Source organism: Platichthys flesus, chromosome 18 (genome assembly GCF_949316205.1).
Source record: "Platichthys flesus chromosome 18, fPlaFle2.1, whole genome shotgun sequence".
Classification (NCBI taxonomy): domain Eukaryota; kingdom Metazoa; phylum Chordata; class Actinopteri; order Pleuronectiformes; family Pleuronectidae; genus Platichthys; species Platichthys flesus.
In genome coordinates, this window is record NC_084962.1 from 20,773,836 (window position 1) to 20,797,341 (window position 23,506).

At 47.5% G+C, this 23,506-nt stretch overlaps 1 protein-coding gene across 6 annotated transcripts in view; it reads left to right on the plus strand.

Moving 5' to 3' along the window:
• The window catches only part of myo6a (myosin VIa), a 66,912-nt gene that overhangs the window by 29,441 nt on the left and 13,965 nt on the right, over window positions 1-23,506 (plus strand). For all 6 annotated transcript variants that reach the window (XM_062410949.1, XM_062410950.1, XM_062410951.1 and 3 more), the window contains exons 13-26: window positions 4,760-4,917; window positions 5,401-5,492; window positions 6,376-6,448; window positions 8,791-8,918; window positions 9,237-9,332; window positions 9,788-9,955; window positions 12,381-12,419; window positions 12,524-12,617; window positions 14,730-14,860; window positions 14,962-15,039; window positions 16,007-16,136; window positions 18,617-18,707; window positions 21,521-21,671; window positions 22,519-22,727. In XM_062410949.1, the coding sequence (XP_062266933.1) occupies window positions 4,760-4,917; window positions 5,401-5,492; window positions 6,376-6,448; window positions 8,791-8,918; window positions 9,237-9,332; window positions 9,788-9,955; window positions 12,381-12,419; window positions 12,524-12,617; window positions 14,730-14,860; window positions 14,962-15,039; window positions 16,007-16,136; window positions 18,617-18,707; window positions 21,521-21,671; window positions 22,519-22,727 (1,638 nt within the window). The remainder of the gene's footprint in view (window positions 1-4,759; window positions 4,918-5,400; window positions 5,493-6,375; window positions 6,449-8,790; window positions 8,919-9,236; window positions 9,333-9,787; window positions 9,956-12,380; window positions 12,420-12,523; window positions 12,618-14,729; window positions 14,861-14,961; window positions 15,040-16,006; window positions 16,137-18,616; window positions 18,708-21,520; window positions 21,672-22,518; window positions 22,728-23,506) is intronic.

A 23,506-nucleotide genomic window follows, 5' to 3' on the forward strand; every position in this document is an offset into this window, starting at 1 on the left:
ACCAGCTTCGACTCTCATCACCAGAGCTCTCCAACGTCCCTGTTTCCTGTTGGGTTTCTTTCTTTTTGCGTCTCAGCCACGGTGAATCCTGCGGAGGATCATCTGGAGCCTGAAGCAGCCTTCATGTTGTCCCACATGACCTTCACAAGGTCGAACTTCTCGAGCCGTGGAGGCGCTCTTACTTCGGCGTGTTCGTGAGAAGTGACGGATGTCTGACATGTGCCGGGAGCGATTTATTCCTCCAGATTAAATGTTCTGCATCGGTGCTTCACTTACTGCCTGGTGCAGCCTTTACAGTGGAGACAAACTGAAATCCATTGAGGGTAAAGCTTCTTTTCCAAGAGCAGAAATCAGCTCCAGTCACATCCACAGAGGGCGCTGCTCTTCTGAAGCAAACGGCTTTCGGAGTTTCTGCTGGCAGCAGATGGTGGAAGGAATGAAAAGCTGATGGAGAAAATCTCTTGCAACATGTTCACTGTCCCCATTAAACCCAGAAAGAAAAACCCTTTGACTGAGGAAGCAAGAGATCCTGTTAGCAGAGCGAGGCGGCAGACTGTCTGTTCCACCAGGTTCATCCCCTTCAGACAGGAGGACGACGACTGACTTCACAACATCCTCACATCAGTGGAGTAGATCCTTTGTGAACTATGACCAAGCGCTGATAGAAAAAACACATGTTGTAATGTGAATAGAGAAGTAGCTGAGGGACGTCAGGTGCAAACTCTGATCTGGTAACAGGCAACTTCCCTGCTTCCCCTGAACTGGATGAAGGTCCAGTTCACACCTTAGGTTCGACCTTCAAACTTTACAGTCTAGTCTGAATCTAGACCTCAGGTGTGAAGAGGAGTTCTGGGTCTGGATCAAACTGAACCAGGTTCTGTTGGTTCACAGTGAAAACTCTTTGTTGGATAGTTTGGACTTTTGGACCAATCACAAGAAGTAGAGACAGAATTAAAACTTAGAAGAAGAGGAAGAGGAAGAAGAAGAAGAGGAAGCATCTGCAGTCTTCACCTCCGACGATACAATGTTTGAATCACTAGGACGTTAATTTGGTGCATTTGAACTAGTGTGGAGTACTGTAGAGTATTGTTGAGTACTGTAGAGTATTGTAGTACTGTGCCTGAAGGTGGATGTTTGTTCACCTTGTGTTTAACTTGTGAACAGTGCCTGGTTATACGGGTATTCATTTGTGAATGTAGTCCTGGGGATTCCCTCGAGAGCGTTTGCTCAGCTCAGCAGTCAAATAGTCAAATAAAAATAAAACCACAGTAAAAAGATCTAATATAAAAAAGCCAAATACATTTAATAACTTAGACAAATACATGGAAAGCTGCTGAGAGGAAAGGTCCCTGAGTGGCCACCAGGCCTTTCAACAGGTGAAAGCTGCTTTGCTCTGCTCCTGTTCTCGTTGTTCCACGTTGTGACCCACCAATATAAGCTGTGTGTAACATTTTGACATATATTGGGGGTAGTGGTAATCCTCTGGCTTTCACTGGCAAAAGGTAAAATACCTTTTGCCAGTGAAAGACAGAAACTAACATAGTTAACTTGTGTCCTGCTAACGGGAAGAGTTAGGGTGGTGGTTTTCACCAGGTAAGAGCTTGTTGGAGACTAGAGGAGCAGGGGTCGTGGGGGTCAGTCCCACCCCCCCCCCCCCATTTCATCTCCACCGCATCCATCTTAGTCCTGCTCACATGTCGCTCTGACCCAAATGAAAAACATCTCATCCTGCACAGAGCAGAAGTTCCCCGACCCGGCGTCCACAGCCCAGAGGGGCGACTGGAGAAATCTCCTCCAGGAGAAACCTGAATAGGAAATGTGATTGTTTTGAGATTGTTTTATCCGGCGGTGGCCCTCTGCCTCCAAATGACATCAGGACGTTCAATCCAAGATATTGTGGTTCCATTTCTGGACAGTGGGAGGAGGTGGGGACGTGTCGTCCATCTTGATTTACAGTATGACTTTCCCCAGCACATGTTAAAGTTCTTTAGCGATGTGAAGAACCTTGTGTGTCTCATTAAAAAAGCTCAAGTGTCTCCTCCCATTCAAATCCATTGTGTCTTCCTCATGTGGCGTCTGTGAGGACGGAGGCGGAGCTGCAGGCGTCCCCAGCGCCCGGTTCCACCAACCACTGAGAGGGGGAGGGGCTCATGGGGAATACATGTTAGGCTACTTGTATGATTAGTGTTCTGACATGATGCTGCCCTGGCATTCAGACCTCTTGGTTCAGAATGAGAGGGCTGGAGCGGTGTGGAAACTCTCCAGCTCGCCATGAATTAAACATGTGTGGTGGCTGAGTGAGAGCCGGGGGGGATTTTATCTTTGATGACTCGAGCGTCAGAGGAGTTCAGTCACTGTCAGGCTCCGGTTTGACCGAACAACAAGTCAAAGCTTTTCTGAGACGTGAAGGTGGAATCAAAAAACACAAATACAACACAAGAAGTAGCAGCTAAGTCCCACGCTGATGTATTTTTATTCACATATATTTAATGAGCCTAGTTTCCAGCTGAAGGAAAATGAAAAATATAAGAAACCACATGTTTTACATGAAAGAGATTCAATTTGCATCGTGTTCCTGGAAACATGAAAGAGTTGATCCTGGTGAAAATCTTGTGAGATCGACAGGAAGCATTAAATATGTTCAATGAGCATTTGTCAGAAAAATGGGCCACAGAGGACACACACACACACACTCACACAGACTCACACTCTACACAACGATGATCTATTTTTTATTTACACATATTTATTGGCCTGAGGTTGTTTTTACTCACGTGGCTCAGATTTGCAGCCTTGTTTGCATGTGCACATGAATAAAAATGTAAAGTGTATGTTAATATATGTGAATGTAAACATGAGTTCGAGTGAGTTCTGATGGGAATGCATACAAAGTGCAGATGTAGACGTAGATGCAGATTGCTGATTCGGGGGGGGGGGGGTCTGCCCTTTGCTGTCCCAGTGAAATGTGTTGGAACCATCATGACGACTGGAGGCACCTGAGAGGACCAGCAGCTCCTGTGATGTAGAAGCACAGGATGTCCAGGGGAGATCATTTGTCAGGGGGTGCGAGGCACGGGGGGGGGGGGGTAGGAAGGGGTTCCTCGGGGCTCTCGGCTCTGAGTGCCCCAGCATGGATTCATTTCCCGGCGTGTCCTCGAATGCTCTGCAGCTCTGCAGAAGGTCCTGAGGTGAAGCTGGAGCAGATTGATGTCCAACATTTGATCAGGCCTCTGAGATCGGGCGACTTTCCCTCTTTTCATCCTGACGTCTGGAGAGGCTGAGCCTCACGTCCTCAGAAGAGATCACAGCAGCTCCACAGAGCTCGCTCCGGACTTCTGTCTTTCTCTTTGTGGTCGCTGCCTCACACCCGATCCTCCTGCCCCCTCTGTCAATAACACAATTATCTGCTCGAAGAGTCAGGAAGAGTCAGGAAGAGTCAGGAAGAGTCAGGAAGAGTCAGGAAGCCATGTTTGTCTCCGGCTGATTGTTGGTCTGCAGCTGGAGAAGTGGCCTCATGTTAATAGATGCATATAGAGACTGAAACCAACAACCACATGATGCTGCGTCCTTCAACTGATGCTCTTTACAACGACTGCATCCTCAGCTCTTCATCCTCCGCTCTTCATCCTCCAGCATTTCATCCTCAGCTCTTCATCCTCAGCTCTTCATCCTTGAGCTCTTCATCCTCAGCTCTTCATCCTCAGCTCTTCATCCTCCGCTCTTCATCCTCCAGCATTTCATCCTCAGCTCTTCATCCTTGAGCTCTTCATCCTCAGCTCTTCATCCTCAGCTCTTCATCCTCAGCTCTTCATCCTTGAGTTCTTCATCCTCAGCTCTTCATCCTCAGCTCTTCATCCTTGAGCTCTTCATCCTCAGCTCTTCATCCTCAGCTCTTTCTCCTTGAGCTCTTCATCCTCAGCTCTTCATCCTCAGCTCTTCATCCTTGAGCTCTTCATCCTTGAGCTCTTCATCCTCAGCTCTTCATCCTCATTTCTTCATCCTCCGCTCTTCATCCTCAGCTCTTCATCCTCATTTCTTCATCCTCAGCTCTTCATCCTCATTTCTTCATCCTCAGGTCTTCATCCTCAGGTCTTCATCTTCAGCTCTTCATCCTCAGCTCTTCATCCTCAGCTCTTCATCCTCAGCTCTTCATCCTCAGCTCTTCATCCTTGAGCTCTTCATCCTTGAGCTCTTCATCCTCAGCTCTTCATCCTTGAGCTCTTCCTCCTTGAGCTCTTCATCCTCAGCTCTTCATCCTCAGCTCTTCATCCTCAGCTCTTCATCCTTGAGCTCTTCATCCTTGAGCTCTTCATCCTCAGCTCTTCATCCTTGAGCTCTTCCTCCTTGAGCTCTTCATCCTCAGCTCTTCATCCTTGAGCGACACTTGAACTACAACTCCTGCTCCAACTTTAATTGGCACTTCAGCTTCTTTGAGTGGTTCAACTTCAACTGGAACTGCTGAACTATATTTAACATGAGAGAAGAAGGTGTGTGGTGATACAGCAGCAAGAGAACAGTCGAACTAGACGAGAGCAAATGATATCAAATAAACATGCAACACTTATAATCTCATGCTGCAGGAAGGAGTGACCTGTTAATCCGTCTGTGGCTGAAGGAGCTTCCTGTGGGGGGGGCAGGTTGTCCATCAGAGAAGTGTCTGACGTTTTTACAGCAGCTCTAGATTTACTGAGGTGGAAAACAAACAAACCCTGTGAAACTATTTAACTTTGGCCTGTTCCTCCCTGTGTGTGGTTTCCAGAGTGCCACTCAAAGTGGAGCAGGCCAACAACGCCCGGGACGCGCTGGCGAAGGCCGTGTACAGCCGGCTCTTCGACCACGTGGTGACCAGGGTCAACCAGTGCTTCCCATTCGACTCCTCCGCCAACTTCATCGGCGTCCTGGACATCGCCGGTTTCGGTCAGTATCCGTTAAAACAGTTCAGTGTTTCTTCTTCCAGGTGCTTTTCATGGTGCTTCATTCACTTTGTGTTATGTAAAATCATTATCAAGTGTTTAGTGATATAATGAAGTTCTAGTAGAATTCCTTTGTTTTAGTTTTTAATAAAACTTTAATATGTGAAGAATTCTCTGAGTCATGACTTCACGTTGGATTTATGACAGTTGAAGATATTGGATATAAGTTATTGTATCTGAGGGAATAAAGTCACAGGAGTATATTATTTCCTTGTGGTGTCAGAGAAGAAGGAACAGAAAGGAACCGGAGTGAGGACGTCTCTGACTGACGTCTGTTCCTCAGGTTCTCTGCACGTACACAAGATGTTTGAGGTTTTTTCTCTGAAGGTCTCGTTCTCACTCCGAGTCGTGATGTCCTGGAGCAGAGCGACCGGTCCGGTTCCCTCCAGCTTTAACCGCCTGTCGCTGTGTGCTTCTTCTTTCCCAGAGTACTTTGAACACAACAGCTTCGAGCAGTTCTGCATCAACTACTGTAACGAGAAGCTGCAGCAGTTCTTCAATGAGCGAATCCTGAAAGAGGTGAGGGCGACGGGGGGGAGAAGGTGGTGGTGGTGGGGGTGGGGGGGTTAAAATGATTTACTTTCACAAACCCAGACACCTCGACTACATCAAACCTAGACGCTCCTCATTTGAAAAGGAGCGGGTTTCACCAGGATCACTGTTCATGATTAAAAAGAGACCGGAGCTGTGAAGTCAAACGCTTTCACTCGACACTCGTCTGTGCTTTGTCTTCATCTTGTTTTTCAAATTCAAGTCTCGATTTACCGACACTTTCTGAACCCAAACCACCATTAGCCCCCGGCGGCATGAAAGCCTGTTTCACCACATTTCCACTTTGGGAGGTAATGATGCTGGATTCATGATTTGGACGGGACTGAAGGTCTCACAAAGAGGCAGCGCTCTCACCTCGTGGAGCTGGAGCCTCCATTGATGCTTTTCATCGTTGTTTGTGTTTTTTAATAAAATCAAACGGGCTGAAAACCCAGAGGTGTCACACGTCCTGTCACTTTTTGTTCGGCTGCAGAAATAAAAGCTTTGGATCAATAACAAAATCTATTCAGCTGCCAAATTCCAGCCACATGTGTTTGAACTTTGAAAAGTGTTGTTATTAAAGAGAAGCTGAGGAAAGGCCACAGTCAAAGATACTTTGACTTGTTATTTGGTTTAATATTTGACATTTTACCTTAAAACTCCTCATTTACAGTGGTGGGAGCTGAACCTGTGATAGAAGTCGTAACCTTTAGATGCTCCGCTTGTGTGAAAGCTGTAATATCATAAATCTAGTTCTGTTTGTCAGCGAGTTGGAACGCCCTCCGGCAGGAAGCGCGTCCCCGTCCTCATTAGACGGACGCCACAGACATGGTGATGACTTCTCATTAGAAATGTCTCGTTTGCATTCCAGGAGCAAGAGCTGTACCAGAAGGAGGGGCTGGGCGTCAACGAGGTTCACTACGTGGACAACCAGGACTGCATCGGTACGAGGATCCGTCACACACTCACTCACATGTTAGTTAGACACTCTGAGCTGCAGCTTGTCTCCAGAGCAGCTCGTCTTCCATCTGCAGAGGACGTTCATCTGCTTCTCTGTTAGAACTGAGGAGATCTGGTGTTCAGACTCAAAGCAGCGTGCACGTGGTCCTCGTCCACACCGTGTCTCTGATGCTCGAGGTAACAACTGGAACCAGGTCGGTTTCACAGTAAAGATCCAGAGACACAAGATACATTCATTACTGATCCCAAACACATGCACAGACACAATTTGTCCTCTGCTTTCAACCCATCTGGTGCAGGACACACAGAGCGGTGGGCAGCCATGTACAGCGCCCGGGGAGTAAGGTGCCTTTTTTTGTTCTTACTCGGTCCAGGTACGTTTTTGTTGTTAGTTCGGGGAGTCGAACCAGAGACCTTCCAGTCTGATGTCTTCCCAATTTTCTGCCCATAGTCCAGGTTTTCTGCAACTATTCCACCGCCTCCCCAGAACGAGAATAAGAGCTGGAGCTCAGAGACAGAGACGGAGACAGACTGACACTGGTCAACACCTGAGTGCTGACCCTTACACCACGTGGGACTAGTGGACCTACATTTGGGCTTTAAGGCCTGAACTTGAGATTTGACCTCTTGTCCTGGTCTTGACTTGGGACTTGATTTGCATCTGGACTCTGGACTCGGGACATAGGGTTAGGGTTCGTTGGCTGACTCGTCCTCAAGCAGATCCAGTTTCTGTCTCCGGTCTTGAAACTGTGTCAGTAGCAGTTTGATGTAAATAGGACTGTACTCAGCACAGACACTGGACCGGACTCCCAGTGGAGCTGCTCTGAACTGGAACCTGTTGGTGTTATTGTGACTGATCTCTGTTCAGCCTGTAAACCATGTGACTCCTCTGATCTCCTGCTCCTCTCAGGTCTCTGTCTGAGCTTTGGAGAGTTTCTGCTGCTGCTGGTTGAACTGTGTAGAATTTGTTGTTGTTATTTTCTCACTCAGGGTTTATGTGTTAGTATGGGTTTAGAGGAAGCAGCTGTAACAGTGTGTTTATGATCCGTGCACCGTGCTGCTCACTTTGAGTTTTAATGCGCTGCCGGCTCGGATGCTTCACTCCATGTCTCGACCCCCGGAGCTGTGGACAGACGTGAACACACAAAGCCATGAAGCTCCAGAGCGTCTGCCCTGAGTCAGATCTGCTCATTACCCCCCCACCAGGCAGGGAGATGGATGAGTGCTGGCTGCAGTGCTGGAGGTTAATTATGCTTTTTCCTGAAGTCCAGCTCTGACACAGCCTCGATGTGAGAAGCTTCACCACAGCGGGGTCGTCGGGGGGGGGGGGGGGGGGGGGGGTCGGGCCCACGCAGACCAGAGCTCTTACCGGCGTGTCCACACTGTTAATCACTGACATGTTTATATGACCTCCTGTTGTGTTGGGAAACCACAGCTGCTCTTTGTCCACAGAGAGTGGGATTAGAACACAGATTCTGAGTAAAGCAGCGTCTCCGGGGGTTCGATTCCTCTGTTCACGTGACGGAGAGTCTTGTCTCGGTTGTTTATCTCCTTCCTGCGTCGTACACACGTGTCTCTCATGTGTCTCTCATGTGTCTCACACGTGTCTCTCATGTGTCTCACACGTGTCTCTCATGTGTCTCTCATGTGTCTCACACGTGTCTCTCATGTGTCTCACACGTGTCTCTCATGTGTTTCCTCTGACGTGTTGTCAGCTCACTCCTGTGAGGGGGGGAGACGCTCGGTGGGACAATCAGCTGATATGAAACCATTACAGTTTTGCTGAGGAGACATCACAGACAATTCATGATCTATTGACTCCAGAGAAACATCAAGCCATGTAATTACAGCCTCTTAAAAGCTTCGCTGTGCATTTTCCTAATTTCGTCTTCTGGAATCTTTTTTTTAATTCATTTCGATGGTTGATTAAAAGAGAAATTTAATATCTCTCATCCTCGGGGGAATAGACTTCAGATTAGCGATGGGTTTCTGATAACTGGTTGGTAGAAACATCAGATTTATGGATTCTTCATCAACGTTTCCACAATCTCTCTGAGTCTCTGTGCTTCTTTCTAACATGTGATCCAGCAACACTGAGCCTGATATTAGGGAGTAAAACGTTTCCCATACTAATATATCAGCAGGTTATGATCTAAACTGAAGGTAATGTGAGAAAATACAGTAACTGATGCATCTGTAATATTCTCAGACATCTGGAGTCGTCCTCACCTGTCGAGTCCCATCAGGTCGAGTAGAATCTGCTGCGATCACACTTTGATTCAGAGTTTGAATCGTCTGCTTGCCCCCCCCCCCCCCCCCCACACAGACCTGGTGGAGGCCAAGCTGGTCGGCGTCCTGGACATCCTGGACGAGGAGAACCGATTACCTCAGCCCAGCGACCAGCACTTCACCGACACGGTTCACAACAAACACAAGGACCACTTCCGCCTCACGGTGAGTCCAGAGGAAAGAAGTGGTGAATAGAACCCGGTCAAATATTATTCTACCAACAACGGATGATTTCACACTGACACTGATGAGGAAACAATATAAAGTTGAATCGTGGTGCCGACCCAGTGAGTGAAGAATAGTGTTGAGAGTGAAATCACTCAACACCGACTCTTAATCTTCTGTTCCAGCCGAGGATGATTGACAGGGCCCGGAATTAGCATGTCATTGTAAATGGAAGATATGCAAGAACTGTGCTGAGTCTCAATGTGTGTGTGTGTGTGTGTGTGTGTGTGTGTGTGTGTGTGTGTGTGTGTCCCTCAGGTACCCAGGAAATCGAAGCTGTCCGTCCACAGGAACGTGAGGGACGATGAAGGATTCATTATCAGACACTTTGCAGGAGCCGTGTGCTACGAGACGGTTTGTTCACCAGCTGCTCCCGGCTCGCTCTCCTGGAGCCATCTTTGAAATTAATGTCACATGAAATTATTTATTTCTCTTTGCTCGTATCAGCTGAGTGTCGTCTGTCCCCACCACAGAGACAGGGACACTTGAGAATGTTTCTGAGAAATGGACCAAACCCATCACTTGCATGATTTAGGTCTTTTCTTCGTTCTTCATTCAAGAATTTCCTTTTTACTAAAAGTGATTCTGAAGAACAACATTTCACAAATTCATCTACACAAGACCTTTGTTTATGAAGTCAAATTACTTCAGTCTGGAATATTCTGCAGATTATTTTCCCCAAAATAGGAAAATATCTTCATCTTCTCATTATTCTCTCACATTAACACTTCCATTCTCTAAACTGTGAAGAGAACCATGTAGAGCCAGAAGCCACCAGACGAACCTGCTCTTCCTCTTCTGCCCTTCAGACCAAGTTCGTGGAGAAGAACAACGACGCGCTGCACATGTCTCTGGAGTGTCTGGTCAGCGAGTCCAAGGACCGCTTCGTCCGCCAGCTGTTTGAAAACACCAACAACAAGGACGCCAAGCAGAAGACGGGGAAGCTCGGCTTCATCAGCGTGGGCAACAAGTTCAAGGTGAGAGGAGACGTCGGGGGGGAGGTGGAGGACATCTCCTCCTGATGTTTAACACTCATTGATCCTGATGGGGACTCCCCTTGTCTACTGGTGGTGGGGGACAAAATCGATTCTGTTCAGTATCGATATAATTAATTGCTTTATTTACAATTTTTGCAATATTTAATTATAAATGTAACAGCCCCTGGCTGGCAAAGCATGACGAGGAGGGTTTCAGAGTTTGAAAGCTACCTGAGCAGTCCAGGCACTCGTGTGTCAGCTGAAAGGATGTTCTCCACTGCAGCCCAGAGGAGCACTTTAACATCTGAGCATGTTCACCAACTCCTTTTATTAACACAAAAATGACAATATTCCCAAAAGAATTTAACATTTTGGTTCATGACCTTGCAGCCAACCTGGAGCTGTACACATTTTTGTTTATTTTTCTCTATTTGATTGAAGCTCTAAGTTAAACTCTTATTTATATGATTATATCAGGTTTATGTTGCTCTATTATGTCTGCTTTATGTCACTGTATTGTATTTAAATCATTTTAAGTTGTGTGCTGGGAGCTCAGCGTTCATGTGAGAGGTCTCCTCTTCTGATAACAGTTACCAAGGTCCTGTCTCCTGAATGTTCGAGGACAAAGTTTTTGCACTTCAGTTAATGTGTAGAAGACATGTTGTTCACAGAATGAGATGTGACATTTGAAGTGAGTGGAGCAGTCCTAATTTGCTCATTTTTTGTAATGCCTTTGAATAATATGGGGGACATGAATCGAGAGCCAGCAGCTTCACAGTACGAAGCAGCACTGAGGCCAGGGACTGTTTCATATCTAGCTTCAGCCTCTTTCTGTGGCCGAGCGATGAAGAGCTGCATGAGTTAGAGTCTCTGACGCAGGTCGGAGCGTCGAGTCCACAGAAGAACAATCACCTGTCCACCCTGTCCACCCTGTCCACCCTGTCCACCCTGTCCACCCTGTCTCCGTCCCTGCAGTCCAGAAACACCTGAGACCTGAAGGGAAGCAGATTCTTCCCGTTGAAGACAAAAGCCGGATGTTTGTGGGTGTTTTGTTTTGTGTGGAGTGTGAAAGGAGTGAGTCACGATCAGAGGGAAGCTGTCAGCAGGTCTCATTAGCACGTCTCCGGGACGAGAGTCTGAACGTCTGTCCAGCAACGAGGAGCGTTTCAAACCATCCGTGACCACGTCTCATGACAACTTGATGGTTTCCAGTGGGTGAACTGGGTGGAGATCAGCAGCTTCCTCTGACTCATGCACCTTGATATGTGTCACCTCACACCACCGAGCTGGGTTCCACTCAATCATGTCTCCTGGAAAATAAAACACAAAGGCGTCACCTGAGGGAGCGATGGGGGGGGGGGGGGTCTTATGGAATCTGTGATGTACAGATATCTGATCCTTTCATGCGTGTGGAGGAATGATTTATATTCCTGATGCGCTGTGCGTCCTCGCTGAGTCTTCAGGACGCTGTCCATCACTGAGCAGCTGGATCCTTCATCCAGTGATCTGAGGTTCTGAAGAAGCTCCAGCTCTGTCCCAGAGGTCATTTCAGTTTTGGGAAGTTTTTACATATTTTTTGGATTGAGAGTAAAACCTCAAGCTGCATTGATTCTCCTGAAATTTCACCAATAACATCTGTGTTTATGTCATTTCTCAGTATCCTTTCTTGTCTCACACAAGAGACAACCACACACACCACTCAGTAGTGAGTCATAAACCTCCTCCATGTTGGCAGATGGGACGTGAACCAAACTCAAAATCAAAAGTAGACATTAAATCAAAGTTGTTAAAGACGGTTCCTGTCATTTCAGCCCACAGCTCCATGGTCCCTTTTGAATTCCTGTTTATCCTCCAATTAAAAGCAGGAAAAGGAAAAAATGACAAATCAAACTAATGTTAACTTCAAACTTGTAAAAATGGTTTAACATCTATTTAAAACTCATGGTTTGAAGGTTTCCTCATCATGGTTCATTCATTAAACATCAGCTGAACTCACCACGTCCTGTTGAGTCTGTCAAACACAGTGATGGACAAACGAGGACGTTACCGTCGTGCTAGTCACTGTTAGCATCCGTCCTGTGTCCTCTGGACAGTCTGTGAGCTCACGTGTCCTCTACTGACTCATTAGAATCCATCAGTTTGAATTTACACACATGTACACTCACATGAGGCAGATGGTTGTCGTCAGGAAAGAAGAAGAAGAATTCATCAGCAGCAAACATGGAGGAGCAGTTCAGCGGTGAAGAGAGTGGATTAGTGATGACTCATCAATAATACAAGAGTTTGATTCGTTAGAACAATGAAACACTTTGTGTAACTTTTAATTCTGCCTGTAGTTTAAACTCATTTATAATATATATCAGGTTGATAACTTCATAACATGATAGAAACACAAGCTTCTTCTTCTTCTGTTTCTCTTCTGCAGACGCAGCTGAACATCCTCCTGGAGAAGCTCCGCAGCACGGTGAGTTCCTCCTGCTTCTTCTTCTGGAGACGGCTTCATGCTGCCGTCGATCAGCTGATTGATCTGAGCCTCTCCCCTCATGTGGGGGTGCTTGTGTCCTGCAGGGCTCCAGCTTCATCCGCTGCATTAAACCCAACCTGAAGATGGTCAGCCACCAGTTTGAAGGAGCTCAGATCCTGTCCCAGCTGCAGTGCTCAGGTCAGTGACTGCTTCTCGTCCTCCTGCAGCTGCAGAGGAGACCTGTCTATCCCCAGCTGGAGAAACCTTCTCATAAAAATAAAGTTCTGTGAGGTCATAAAACTGAGTTAAAGATAATGACTGTCTGCTGCAGCTCCTCTAATAGAACCTGAATACAGAAGAACCAGGATTGATGTGTTGGCATTTCAAACACTCCAGCTCTCATGAGAAGGTCCAGCTGCTCCTCAGCCTCTCCTCTCTCATCCTTCACCTCCACCCACACTGAGCTGCAGATTGAGACTTCCTGTCCAATCCCGTCGCTCCGTCACTCGACCCCCTCCAGCTGTTTTCTTATTTCATTTCTCTGGTTCCAGCTCCAGGTCATGATCGCACAATGCAGCGTCAGATAAAAGTCAACCAGCTTATTATTATTTCATATTTCATATGTGTTTTACGTTATATCTCAACCATTAGTTTGCTGTAGTGTGACGACCAGGACACAAATAAAATCAAATATAAATTGAATCTGCAGCCATCCCCATTAGAGCAGATTCATAACAGACGATTTGAGATAAAACCTCAGTTCTGAAATAAATCAATTATTTCTTCAGCTGCTTTCATTTATCAATGTTCTGCACTTTAGGGTTTGTCTGTTTAATCAGGGATATCATGAGGAATTATTATTTACTGCTGGAAGCTATTGAAAAATATGCTATAAATATTATGAGGCCATATCATCTCATCAGATGTTAATTCCTTGGACATTAAAATGTGATTAGGAGTATTAAACGATCTTGAGTAGAAACTCTGTGAAGTGGATTTCTGTGACTTTGACCTCGATGTCCTCAACTTGTTCAATTCCCCAGAAAATAAAAGAAGTGAGACGCCCGCTCCTCCTCAGGTTCAGAGGAGGAGAAATTACGAGCGGCGGTTTAATATCCTCAGAGGTTCTGATTTTTTCCGTCATTCACACGAACCCAGCGATGCCCCGCTCTGATACCGACCCGTCTTTTATCAGCTTTATTGGACTGGGAGTCGGAGCCCTGGTAGTGTGAGAGACGGGGGAGCCCCGCGTGCACAGGCCTGACGTGCTGAGCTACACAAACGGGATGTTCAGAAACCAAACACAACTTTTCCATTATGGTTTGCACTCCTGAAAATAAGATTTAGATTTAATCTGGGTTTCTCCGACCCCAGCGTCCACGGGGGCTCAGCGGGCTGAGGGGAACTAGCGCCACTCTTAAGCCGTGCGATACCTGGTGCGTTAGAAGCAGGACTCAATGGAGCACTGAGTGATTCCACGAGGAGCCGGCGGAGCGAGACCAAGACTCTGCTCCACTTGAATATGAAGCTTCAGGTTTCAGTGACTTTTCTCCCAAAGGGCTGCAAGACGAAAAACACGCAGTTTCAAATATTGCTTGTAATTGTGGAGATCTCGGGTTCTGCACCGTTTTCTCTTAAGGGAGTTACAACTGGAGGTGGGTTATGAATAGGTGAATAAGCCACTGGGGCCTCGTATCAGAGTTCCAGCTTTATCTGAATACACAAGAGGAAAGTTGTGTTATTGCTCTGAGGACGTTTTGTGAATCCTCTGACAGAATTAGCATCTGTTAGCCGTGCTAGCGATGTGGCGTCTGCTTTATATACCGACATATCAGATCATGTAAGAGTTATGATGAGGGTTTTCTTTACGTCATACTCTCTGTTTGATAGTTGTGTTGTTTGACGAATCTGCTTCATGTTGTGCAGCAGATTGTCGTGTTGTGAGAAGGAGCCTCGGCTGTGAAGGAGCTTAATGACGGTTACAGGATTTACACTGAATGACAATTAGCAGCGTCTGTCTGGAGATGAGCTGTTTGATGAGAGGTTTTAAACCAGAACTGAGTCGACTCACAAAGCTTTCAAGAGGGAAACGTCACAACAACACAACCAGCGACACACAAGTCGACAACCAGGGGAAGAGGTCACGAGCTGAATGTAGGAGTGAAGTCCAGAAGGAACCATTGAGCTGATGAGCTTGATATAACTGAGTGTCAGTGATCTGCTCTTTGTACCAGGTGTTAATGTTTTCATTGTGCCTTTGACTCTCCTGCTGTTCTAACAACCCCCCCCCACCCCTCCCTGTTACTGTAGGTATGGTGTCCGTGCTGGACCTGATGCAGGGCGGCTTCCCCTCCAGGGCGCCGTTCCACGAGCTCTACAACATGTACATGAAGTACATGCCTCCCAAACTCTGCCGCCTGGACCCACGCCTCTTCTGCAAGGTCAGCCCCCCCCCCCCCCCCCCCCCCCCTGGTCCGAACCTAATTCTTCATTATAATCTTGATTGTTGTGAGTTTCATGGACCTGTGTGTTTGTGTTGCAGGCTTTGTTCAAAGCTCTGGGACTGAATGAGAACGACTACAAGTTCGGCCTGACCAGAGTGTTTTTCCGGCCCGGGAAGGTGAGACCTTTAGAAAGCTGCTTTATTCCCTGAGTCACCGGCTCTTACACATTATTCATTGTTCTCCTAAAGAAGAGGGAGGAGTATTAGTCACTGTGGCTGCTGAGGGGAGCTGAGGTTTGTTTTAACGAACGTACGGCAACAGATGGAGTTTTCATTCCCCCCCCCCCAGATGATTAATTCATCACATTTGGGTTCGACACGTGTTTTCCAGGAGGGGTCTGTGTCGATCTAACTCCCTCAGGTCGGTAGATCTATCTCTGAGGAGTCGGTTAAACTCTGAGGCTTTAATTCATCTGGGGCTGATCTCAAGTTTAAGGCCTCAGATGGAACAAGGTGAAAAATCGCTCCGACAGAAAAGTGAGTTTCAGACGTAATGTGTCCTGGATCAAATCTGAGGTGGAGCTTTGGTTCTGGTGCTTGAAGGTCGACTGCACCACGACTCTGCCCTGGTTCAGAGGTCAGAGGTCTCCAGAGGAAAGATCACAACACACGTCACAGTGCAGCTTCACATCAAGTCAGCAGCGCTCACACAATCCTGCATCATTAGAGACACAAAGGAAGAAGGGAATTCACTGGAGCTGAGATGATTAGTAGCTTCATGCTCCTGGACATGTTTAGTGAAATACATGTGCAGTGCAGATGTAGCTGCACGTTACTGAGGATTTAAATTACTTGTATATAAATTATAAAATGTTTAATTCATTAATTTTCCTTTAATTTGAAGTTCTGACCAAAAAAGGAAGTCGTTAGTTTTAAAGACTCATCGTTTTCAGTTTCTTTTCAAATTGATGATAAATAATAAATGGTTTTATTTTCTATTTTTACTGTTTGCTCTTCACAAAATAATTTGCTACCCTGTGTGTTTTTTACATATTCTTTTGAAAAGGAATCTCAAATCTCCTGAATAAAGCTTCTCACAGTATTTTTTACTAAACAAGCTTTTTGTTCCTTCACCTTCGTCCAGTTCGCAGAGTTCGACCAGATCATGAAGTCGGACCCGGACCACCTGGCAGAGCTGGTGAAGAAGGTCAACACGTGGCTCATCCACAGCCGCTGGAAGAAGGTCCAGTGGGGCGCCCTGTCCGTCATCAAACGTAAGCAGCATCTGTTCAGCCGTAGAAATCAACCCTGTGGCGTGAGATCAGAATCACGTGGAGCAGCTCCTGCGTCACGAGGAGCCTCAGCAGAGCGTCCATCAACAGGCTGCTGGACGCTCTGCTGGACGCTCTGCTGCAGGATCCACGTTTATCTGGATGGAGAAAGTTGCTGGAGTTTATCGACCACCTGAGCAAAGGGGGGAAGTTTTCAAGGCAGCTGCTGCTTTGTGTTGCCTCAGCTTTGTTTACTGCTTCTTCTTTCATCACATGACACGTAGAACCAGAGCCAAACCAGCAGTAACCAGTCTGTCAGCCAGAGGAAGACGTCGGTGTTTAATAATTAAAGAGACGTCGTAGCAGAAATCATAAAACCCTCTGGTTCCTCTTATGAAAGTAGAACTGGCTGAACATGGAGGCTGCAGTAATTCTCACACAATGAAACCGTTGTTCCTTTTCCTCCTCCGTCCATCACAGCTCTTTCTTTCTCTCGATCTCTGCTTATCGCTCTGGGTTTTGTCCAGGCTGACATCTCCTGGGAGTCCGACAAACAAACACACACAGATCAGTATGCACAGCCGGCCTCGCCTCGACTCCCAGGAGCCCTGGTGCACGGAGCCGAGTGCAGCAGCAGAACAAACCAGGGGCGGTGCCTGAGCAGCGGAGGCAGGCTGATGTTAATAATGTGAGGGGGGGGGGGGGGGGGCTATCTGAGGTTTATCACTGACGAGAGTCCAGGCCAGTCACTGCAGCCTCGCTCCAGAGCACCTCTCTCTCTCTCTGTCCCCATTCACCTGACAGTCCTGATGTTTCACTGAGTGAGGACTGTAAATAAAGATGGTGACACGTCTCCTCCTCCTCAGCTCCATTGACTCTAATAACTCTTCCTCGTCTCCGCCTCACAAACTGCCGCCGTGCACGTGGAGCAGCAGAGTCTCGTGCTCCAGATGCTGCTCTGTGCACGGATCTGTTTTTAAGTGCACACATTCTGAGACTAAATCAAAGTTATAGTTCGGAGTCTGTGCAGCAGAGATCATGGTGTAGACTGTAGTATCAACGTTCTGTCCCTAAACGTGTTCGACCAATCAGGAGTCAGTGTCAGCTGTCAATCATGACGTCTCTGCCTGTTCTTATATCATCAAATAATTGATTCAAACCAAACTGATCAGAAACACTTGAACAAACTGCTTTATACTTTGATTCTTTGGATGGTCCATGTCCCATCTGCTGACATGGAGGAGGAGGGTTTAGGACCTTTACCGCCACCAGGGGGCAACACCTTTATTTACAGTTTATTATCTAAAACAATCAGAGGTGTAACCCCCGGCTGCTCCATGGTGTAGAAACATCTCAGAGAGAGAGAGAGAGAGAAGAGTGAGAGTGAGAGTGAGAGAGAGAGAAAGAGAGGGGGGGGGAGACAGAGAGACAGAGAGAGAGAGAGAGAGAGATGAAAGGGGAACGACAAATAGAGCTGCAGATCAATAACGTCGCTGCTCGCTGCCAAATTCATTTCATCTTGTTATGACCTCAGAATATTTCTCCTGTGCACAGAAGGACTTTGTGTTAAATGTGTTTCACTGAGCAGGAGAACTCTGTCTCTCTCTCTGTCTCTCTCTCTCTCTCTCTCTCCCCCCTCTCTCTCTCTCTCTCTGTCTCTCTCTCTCTCTGTCTCTCTCTCTCTCTGTCTCTCTCTCTGTCTCTCTCTCTGTCTCTCTCTCTGTCTCTCTCTCTCTCTCTCTTCCCCCTCTCTCTCTCTCTCTCTGTCTCTCTCTCTGTCTCTCTCTCTCTGTCTCTCTCTCTCTCTCCCCCCCTCTCTCTCTCTCTCTCGCCCCTCTCTCTCTCTCTCTGTCTCTCTCTCTGTCTCTCTCTCTGTCTCTCTCTCTCTCTGTCTCTCTCTCTGCTGCCTCTGGATCGCTTCACGCCCGGTGGTTGAAGATGATGATACGCTCTGGCAGCTCTGGGCCTCGTCCACTTCCTGCCAAGAGCTGCTCGATTTGATCAATGAGCAGAAAACAAACAGTGGGAGAGAAGTGAAGAGAGAATAACGACTGCAGAACTCAAATACAAGGACCTGAGACCAGTGAGACCAGTGAGACCAGTTCTTGTAGTGATGATCTGAAGGGTTAGGGTCTATAACATCTTATAACCACAAGTCAACCAGTCCCTCATTAGTGGAAACTTCATTTACACCTTTTATTTAGGATGCATATTTTAGTTTTTAAGGATTTCTGTGACATCACATTGAACTGAAGTCACATGAAGACGATGTTCTGGATCTTTGAGGACATTCTCTCTGGATGTTTCTATATTTCCTCTGATCTGCACAAGTCCTCATGTTTCTCATGTTGGACCCTCTGAGCGTCTTCGTCCTCCTCGTGGTTCACTGACTCGTCTCCGTGTGGATGAATCATTCTGTAAAGTTTCCCCCTGACGTGAAGAGAGATCACTGAGTCCTTTCTTTTCGTTTCTGTCGTTCACAGTGAAAAACAAGATTCTGTATCGGACCAGCGCCTGTATCCAGATGCAGAAGACTGTTCGGATGTGGCTCTGCAGGAAGAAGCACAAGCCAAGGTGGGTTCCTCCCTCCCTCCCTCCCTTCCTCCCTCCCTTCCTCCCTCCCTCCCTCCCTTCCTCCTACCATCACCGTCTCATCTCCACTTCCTTCTCTTCACTTCCCTGCTTCCTCTCCTCCTCTACCTTCTCGTCAAGCCTCCTCTCCTTTTCCTCTCGGTTTATCTCCTTTGCTTCCACAGCTCATTTCCTTTCTCCTGTCTTCTCCTCCCTCCACTGACCCCCTCTTCTTCTCCACTAGTGTAATCTTCACTCCTGTTACCTGCCATCCATCCCTCCATCCCTCCATCCCTCCATCCCTCCATCCCTCTCTCCTCTGGTGTCGTTATCACTTCTCCTCACCTCCTCTCCTTTTTATTCTTCCTCGTCCTCATCTGTCCCCCCCTCGTCTTCTTCTTCATTATCTGCCACTTTCACAGCTCAAGGCGTCAGTCTGCACACACACACACACATACACACACACACACACACACACACACACACAACACACACACACACACACACAGCCTGTAAGGGGGGGAGGGGGGTGATGCAGGTGAAGAAGAGGAGTTTCTTCTCTCCTCTGTCGGGGGCTTCAGTCTGATCTGGAACCTGCTGGTCGACACTAACAGGCTGACAGATTGTGTTTGGTGAGCTGCTGGGGGGGGGGGGGGGGGGGGGTGGAGTCTCTGAGATTTAAATAAACCAGCAGCTTCGAGTTGAACAATTCTTATTTTGATTTATTTTTCCACCAAATTGTTATAAATTAATAAATGTAAACTATTTGACACGTGACACAAGAGACAATATGGATAGATTGGAATTAACAGATCAACAGACAGATCAACAGACAGATCAACAGACAGGTTGACAGACAGACAGATGGACAGATGGATGGACAGACAGATTGACAGATTGACAGATTGATGGACAGATGGACAGACAGATAGACAGATGGACAGACAGACAGATTGACAGACAGATTGACAGATTGACAGATTGATGGACAGATGGACAGACAGATAGACAGATGGACAGACAGACAGATGGACAGACAGATGGACAGATGGATGGACAGACAGATTGACAGATTGACAGATTGATGGACAGATGGACAGACAGATAGACAGATGGACAGACAGACAGATTGACAGACAGGTTGACTGACAGATGGACAGACAGATGGACAGACAGATGGACAGACAGACAGATGGACAGACAGATGGACAGATGGATGGACAGACAGACGGACAGACGGACAGACAGACAGATTGACAGATTGACAGATTGACAGATTGATGGACAGATGGACAGACAGATAGACAGATGGACAGACAGACAGATTGACAGACAGGTTGACTGACAGATGGACAGACAGATGGACAGACAGACAGATGGACAGACAGACAGACAGACAGACAGATGGACAGACAGACAGATGGACAGACAGACAGACAGACAGACAGACAGACAGACAGACAGACAGACAGACAGACAGATGGACAGACAGACAGATGGACAGACAGACAGATGGACAGACAGATTGACAGACAGATGGACAGACAGATGGACAGACAGACAGATGGATAGACAGATGGACAGACAGACAGACAGACAGACAGATGGACAGACAGACAGACAGACAGATGGACAGACAGACAGATGTACAGACAGACGGACAGACAGACAGATGGACAGACAGACAGATGGACAGACAGATTGACAGACAGATGGACAGACAGACAGACAGACAGATTGACAGACAGACAGATGGACAGACAGATTGACAGACAGATGGACAGACAGACAGATGGACAGACAGACAGACAGACAGATGGACAGACGGATGGACAGACAGACAGATGGACAGACAGGTTGACAGACAGGTGGACAGACAGACAGATGGACAGACAGATTGACAGACAGATGGACAGACAGATCAACAGACAGATCAACAGACAGATGGACAGACAGACGGACAGACAGACAGACAGACAGACGGACAGACAGACAGATGGACAGACAGACAGATTGACAGACAGACAGATGGACAGACAGATGGACAGACAGATGGACAGACAGATTGACAGACAGATGGACAGACAGATTGACAGATGGACAGACAGATCAACAGACAGATGGACAGACAGACAGACAGACAGACGGACAGATGGACAGACAGATTGACAGATGGACAGACAGATCAACAGACAGATCAACAGACAGATGGACAGACAGACATACGGACAGACAGACAGACAGACGGACAGACAGACAGGTGGACAGACAGACAGATTGACAGACAGATTGACAGACAGATGGACAGACAGATTGACAGATGGACAGACAGATCAACAGACAGATCAACAGACAGATGGACAGACAGACAGACAGACAGACAGACGGACAGACGGACAGACGGACAGATGGACAGACAGACAGATGGACAGACAGACGGACAGACAGACAGACAGACAGACAGATGGACAGACAGACAGATGGACAGACAGACAGATGGACAGACAGACAGATTGACAGACAGATTGACAGACAGATGGACAGACAGATTGACAGATGGACAGACAGATCAACAGACAGATCAACAGACAGATGGACAGACAGACAGACAGACAGATTGACAGACAGACAGATGGACAGACAGACGGACAGACAGACAGATTGATGGACAGATTGACAGACAGATGGACAGACAGATTGACAGACAGATGGACAGACAGATGGACAGACAGGTGGACAGACAGACGGACAGACAGACAGATGGACAGACAGGTGGACAGACGGATGTGTGAGCCCGGCTGCTTCGTGTGTTTCAGGATCGACGGCTTGGTGAAGGTGCGGAACCTGAAGACGAGGATGAGTCGCTTCAACGAGGTGGTGGCCGGGCTGACGGAGGGCAAGCAGGAGATGAGCAAACAGATCCAGGACCTGGATTCTGCCATCGACACCCTGATGGCCAAAATCAAGGTGGGTGAGAGGGACGGTTCGATTCCCGGGACGTTAAATCCCTGAATTCAGCCTGTGAGTGAGTGTGAAGTCTGAAGTCTCCTCTGAGAGACGCCCACTCTCAGACGCTCAGTGGGAAGCAGGAGATGATCTCACAGTCTGCTGCTGAGTCTCCAGGTGTAAACCTGGATAAACACTGATGGTCTGAGATATTCCTGAAAGTGTTGTTGCTGTTGCTCTGGATTCAACTCCTTTGTTTGGTTCTCTGTACGATCTCACTCCTCGATGTCAAGAAGCGTCTCTTGGTTTGATTTCCCACTGAGCGTCTGACAGGTGCTCTCAGCACAGAACTCCAGAACTCCAGGATTAGAAAGAGGAGCGCTGAAGGAGGCAGCCAGAGTCTGACAGGAGCTCCCTCACTTCAACCCCTGCAGCTTCTGTCTTAGAGCCCCGGCCGTCAGAGGAACGACTGGGACAGCAGCTGCGTTTGAATATTCATCCTCCACGAGACGTCCACACGCGTCCCTCTTCAGGTTTAAAGATTCTCCCCGTGTGTCCCATCAGCCTCAGCTCCTGGACGTCCCGGTGAACTGGGACCGATGCTCTCCGAGGAGTTCAACCTCTGGTGGAGCTGAGACGATGCTTCAGTGTCGGTCTGGATTTAGAGATTTGAGGAAGTGACTGTAGATGTTACAGAGTCTGAGACTTTGAAGCAGTAAACACAGAAAGTACAGAAGAAGAATCTAAGAACAGAAAAGTATTGAAGTGTTTCTGTAAATATATAAAAGACAGAACAATCGTTGAAGTCTGATGTGTCTGCGTCCTCTAAGAAACCTCTTCATGTGGATTGTGACCTTGTGTCCTTCAGGTCACCATGATGACCCGGATCGACATCGACCACGAGTACCAGGCGCTGGTGACCCGGTCCGAGCAGCTGCTGACGGCCATGCAGAACAAGAAGAAGGAGGAGGAGGAGAGGGAGCGGCTGCAGCGCATCCAGGAGGAGATGGACCGAGAGAAGAAGAGGAGGGAGGAGGAGGAGCAGCGCCGCAAGCAGGAGGAGGACGACCGGCGACTGTAAGTGTGGAAATCTATTTGTTCATTTTCAGCCTCTTGACTGAGATGAACCTGTTTTTTCGTTCGTCACGTACATAACAAAAAAAATGAAGTGGCTCTTATCCGAGACTGCGTTTTGTGACCTGAGTGAAAAGTGCTGCAGTGGACAGATCCACTCGGAGTCCACACGGCTCTCTACTGGTCCCACAGGGATTTACATCATGAGGAGCCAGAGGATGTATTTCTATAGAAGCTGTAAAGTGTTGTTTCTACACTTTCCCTGCGCCGCTGACTCCTCTGGGATTTACAACGAGTAGAAACAGCTTCATCACAGCTTGTTAAGGTCCTTGACCCAGAGTACCCATGATCCTCTGCTTCCTGAACCTGAAGAGCTGCAGCTGGAACAAATCAAACCGACTCGGTTCAGAACTCTTCAGTAAAAATAGAAAATTAAAACAGGAACTTAGAATTTGAGGCAGCAACGTTTCCACGTGGTGAGAAATCAGTGTCTGTGTTCCATCGTATGCTTTATGTGTCCTCCTCTGGTTCTTCTGATGAACTCTCACTCAGAACAACTCGTTTCCACGTTCGCCCCCCCCCCCCCCCCCGAGTTTGACCTCTGCAGCCCCACCCCCCCGTAAGAGGACTGATGGGGTCTGTTATGTTCGTCACAAACCACTGACCCCTAATATAAGACATTAGAGACAACAGACTGAATTTAATGTCGCGTGCCCCCCCTCACTCTCAAGTTATGAACTCCCATGATTCACCTGAAGGTCACAGGCTGAAGGTCGAGACGC